The 4,719-nt window shown below is 39.1% G+C and overlaps 1 protein-coding gene across 1 annotated transcript; it reads right to left on the reverse strand.

Annotated features, from left to right (window-relative positions):
* Positions 1 to 1,056: 1,056 nt before the first annotated feature.
* LOC139711432 (dynein light chain LC6, flagellar outer arm) lies at positions 1,057 to 1,335 on the reverse strand. Its single transcript, XM_071623315.1, has one exon. It carries the CDS (start codon positions 1,324 to 1,326, stop codon positions 1,057 to 1,059), a length of 270 nt encoding a protein of 89 aa, XP_071479416.1. The 5' UTR covers positions 1,327 to 1,335.
* Between the last annotated feature and the right edge of the window lie 3,384 nt (positions 1,336 to 4,719).

A 4,719-nucleotide genomic window follows, 5' to 3' on the forward strand; every position in this document is an offset into this window, starting at 1 on the left:
TGCTGAATAAAAATCCATTCTTCTTAATTACAATCACAGATGTAATGAAAGCGTTTACCTGTGACAGGACTTTGACCGCAGCCTGAATCACCAAAAACTTTTTTTTTCTGAAAATGTATGCACAATTTAACTGTGAATAGAATTGCTTCTTTTCTTTCTGCCCTTCTTCGCTATTTCTGCTTTCTCCTCGTTCTCTTCCATTTTCCCACTTTTTCTCAAACGGACGTTAGTGCATTAAATTCACGCATGTACTCAGTAGTTTAGGTCCTACTTGCCCTTATCACTTTATCATGCGACAACTTCCCAACACTAAAGTAGTGTAAGAGTACTAAGTACAGTGTACATGGTTGCCGTATTCTGTCGCTGAGAAATTCTCTGAATGGACGCCATCATCATTGTCGTCGTTTTCACCATTTTCATCATCCTCTCATCGCTGGCATGGCGTCCTAAGGCCTATGGTAAGCATTCCCCAGAAAGAACGTGCATCATTGCTAGGGTCTATGGAAATTACTGCAATGTGGCGAAAACATTGGAAAGTGGACCGTCAATGCCCGTCAGTATCTCCGTCAAACTCTCTCACACACACACGCACGTACGCACACACCAACGCACGTACGCACACACCAACGCATGCACACGCACCAGAGATTGTCGAGAGGTAATTATTTCATTTTGTCCACTGGAAAACTTGAAAACACTATATACGTTGCTATGTGCCATCAAACTGACACTTACATTGTCGGGGTGCAATTTACATCCTCGTAACGACAGGCCGTAACGCTGTAATCTCAAGCTGGTAATCAGCCTTCACTGGTATACAAATATACAATCAGCCTTCACCGGTATACGATCAGAATAAGCATCGACATGTGTAAAAACTTCCTAATGAAACTATGAACAAGCAGAATAAATTGTCATGTCATATAGGGTTGGAAACAAAATAGCCAAATAAGAACCACAAACACCTTCGAACAGTCAATTTTGGAACGTCCTCATCCAAATCATAGTCAAGAAAAATGCAAACGATCCATTTTCTCAACTCCTGTAATTGGACTCTCAGCCAGACTTGAAAAGAAGCACGGCGACTTGGCCCAAGTAGAAGTAAATGAAGTGTTTTGTCTCGTGCGTGACGTAGCTGCCGAAGTTCCTACCCACAATGCAGTGCCAGGTCGGATTGTACTTCTTATCGAACTCCTTCTTGATGTAAGCAGCGATGTCCTTCTCGATGTTGAACTTCTCGAGGGCCTGTGTAGCGCAGTCGACGGCGTCCTGCTGCATGTCTTCCGGCATGTCTGCGTTCTTGATCACGGCTTTTCGCTCAGACATGGTGGCGCTGTTTAAAGTGTCTTGTCTGTCCACAGGTAAGTTTGTAACTCCACGTCAGATAACAGTTGTCTGCAATCAGAATGTATTCATAAAGCGAATTATTGTAAATGTTCAATCATTAACATATTATCATTAAGTAGTAAAACTGTGTCGTATGACGCACACCTAGACAAAAGTCGATTTGACAAGTTAAATTTTGTCGAGTACCCGGTATGACTGAATAATGTCACACATGACGTAAAATAATGAAAATGATAAAGAGTCTATTACAGGGTTTGTTTGCTATTTCAGTTCATAATTTGAACTACTTCCTTGGCTTTTTGTTATTACACAGGCATTTATCGCAGAGGTGAAAATTGTCGTGAAACCATCACTCTTCCATACACTTCCAAAATATTTTCCCCAATTACCAGATTCACAAACAAAAGGAAAACACCCAACTAAAGCTGAGCCTAGCAAATGATGATGGCAGTCCTGAAAACATGACCGTTGAAGACTAGTCCCGAGTATACAGCAACAATCCAAACTGTCTTCAATTATAATGGTCTCAAAGACCAATCCTGCAGAGGAAAAAAAAATATCGGTACTGTCATCAGAGAGGCCCAACATTTCAGTAGAAAAGCCTATGAACCTATTGTTTGGCAGGAAGCTATCTGCAACAGCCCTATTCGCCAAACTCGCCATCTGAATATCATGACCATGAACTACACTATATGGCAGGTTCCATCACTCGGAAAACTCGGAAACAATGCTAGTGCACACCATGCTCATTAGCTCTTCAGAAGAATACTCGTCCTTGCCCTAACGCAGACTTTGGCTTTGGTGGTCTTACAAGGAGAAACGACAGGGATAGACTTCTGAAACCAAGGGATGATATCTTCACCATTGTCAGAACCGACAAGAATTTAAGGTTATCACGAACCTTGAATGGTTATGAAGTATACATGCTCTTACTAATCTCTTGACTTTTGACGCATTGCTTTCTTGATAAACGAGTTTTCTTTCAATTAGTACAATTATTTTGATATTTCAGGTACCGGTAGATTAAATTGTTTTACTCTCCGTATTTGCGGTTAACAATTTTTGCAGTTTGAGTCTTTGTGCCTGTAGAACAGAATCTATATAATTCAAGATGCATTTAATATATATATATATATATATATATATATATATTTTTTTTTTTTAATTTGACGAAGCTCATTTCACCATTAGGTTTTTGTTTTATTGCTCACTTTCAATACCTATTTCATGCTGCCTTTCGTGTAAAAAGTTTGGTTTGAAGTTTGATATGCATGTATTGGGCCGCTGAACTTGTGTGTATGTGTGCGTGTGTGTTGTTGTGTATGTGTGTGTGCGTGTGTGGGGGATTGTCAAAGGTCAATGGTACATCCCCCCCGCACACACACACACACACACACACACACGATTCTCGAGACGAAACCTCTGCAAAGTAGAGTTACATGTAGTGAGTAGTGTTTTTGTGTTTGTATAGGCCTAGATCCAGATAACATCGGGTTACCTTTTATGTGTGGGTTTTTTGGGGTTTTTTTGAACAATTTTTCTCGATTTTCCAGAAACAGCCCAACCTAAGACTGAAACGTACTTTCGTCACGATGAAATATATGACGAAAAGATATAAGTTCTGTAATAGATCTAGAAAGGTTTCTAGGTCTAGATTTTCACTTGGGTCTTGTTTTATAACACTTGTTATCAATAACTGCCACATTTATATAACAAATTTGCTCTAGGATTTTAGTAGCTTATAACAACTACCGCAACTTGTTATTGATAGCAAGTTTAATGAAACGGTAGATCTAGACTCTAGATCTAACACAGTAGCAAGTGAGCGAAAAGAAAATTGACGTCTAAATCCTAACTAGATCGAGACTCTATAACTTAGTATCTAACGTTAGATCTAGAAATCTATCTATATAGTACTAGGTTTAGGTCTAGTACGAGTAGCACATCCATACTAGCAGTAAGGGTGTATAAGGTTAGATCTAGAAACTGGTTGCTAGAGTCAGTCGAGGTCATTCTTTGGCTCGATACGCTTTAGCCGTTGGCGTGGATAGGCCCTCACCACCTACCTGTCATATGGACAGCATAATTCCGGACGCACACATTTTTGCGTACTAATGACATTCAACACGTGCACGGGACTTCGTAGACTAGCCTCACGAAGCATTTTATGGACTGAAATCGCAAAAAAATGTGACACAAAAATGTAAAAACGCTAAGAAATTCACACTTCACCTCAGATTTAGAAGAAGATGTCGATGTTCAAGTTATACATTTTACCGTAACTAAAATACGAAATTTGAGCGTCATCTGCCGAGTTTTTCTTTGTCGTCCGTTCGGTAAGAATGTATACGGTGAATCGTGGGTATGAATTGTGATTCTGGTGCAAGGACAAGATGAGAAAGACGTCGATTACTACTACTATAGTACTAGCAGTAGACGATCTACTAATCCAGTACTATTAGTATTCCATTACGAAAACCGTGTCCGGAATTATAATGCGATTTTACACCTCGCTAAAACTTATGACAACTTTTTGGAGAGGGGTATATATGAAGTCTATCTTCCAAAAATGAGTGAATAATTGTCTTACTTTTGCTGAATTCGTAATTTTCAGGACTTTGTGTGAATAATGCTATTTTTGGCCGAAATTTCATCCGCTAAGTACGGATTTCAGAGCCACGAAAAAAAAAAAAAGCGTCCGGTGATACCAGTGTAGCCCAGTGTACACAGAGATCTTCTTTCCTACCTTGTCCTTGGTTGGTGTCCTTGTCTTGTCTAGATAAATAGGTACATCATGTACGTAGGAAGAACTATTAAACCATTAGAAGGTTACCAAATGCTTCTTCATGTCCTGGATGATCCTGGAGTAGATCGAGACCTCTAAATACAAATGTAGTTAGATTGTCTACCAACTCATTCAGAACTTAATTCTAGGCCTAGAAACTAGACAGATCTAGAATATTCTAGGTCTCTAGAATCTAGATCTAAGTAAAGTAAACCTTTTCCTTTGTACTTAATTAGTGCAGTTGTCTAACGTTAGATCTCTGAACCTGGCCTGAGCCTCTAATTTTAACGTTAGGCACATAGGATCTATTGGTCTACATCAGTAGGGTTCTACCGTTGTATGACACGTCCCTGTGGTTATATTATGAAAGTATGGAAGTAGACTGTTTCTATTGAAATCTAGTTATATGATAATGATGACGATGATAATAATAATAATAAAATCAATAATACTAATAGTGGCGAATTAAATTGTATAGCGCACAGGTCCACCTTTCAGTGCTCATGGCGCTTCAAAAATGAAGATAGGGCTTTCATATTTGTAGGGATTTCTACATTAAGTTCAAACATGACAACAGAGAAGAAAAT

This window comes from Diadema antillarum, unplaced genomic scaffold (assembly GCF_040938485.1).
Source record: "Diadema antillarum isolate AM-2024a unplaced genomic scaffold, OU_Dant_1.0 seq00001659_RagTag, whole genome shotgun sequence".
Classification (NCBI taxonomy): Eukaryota; Metazoa; Echinodermata; class Echinoidea; order Diadematoida; family Diadematidae; genus Diadema; species Diadema antillarum.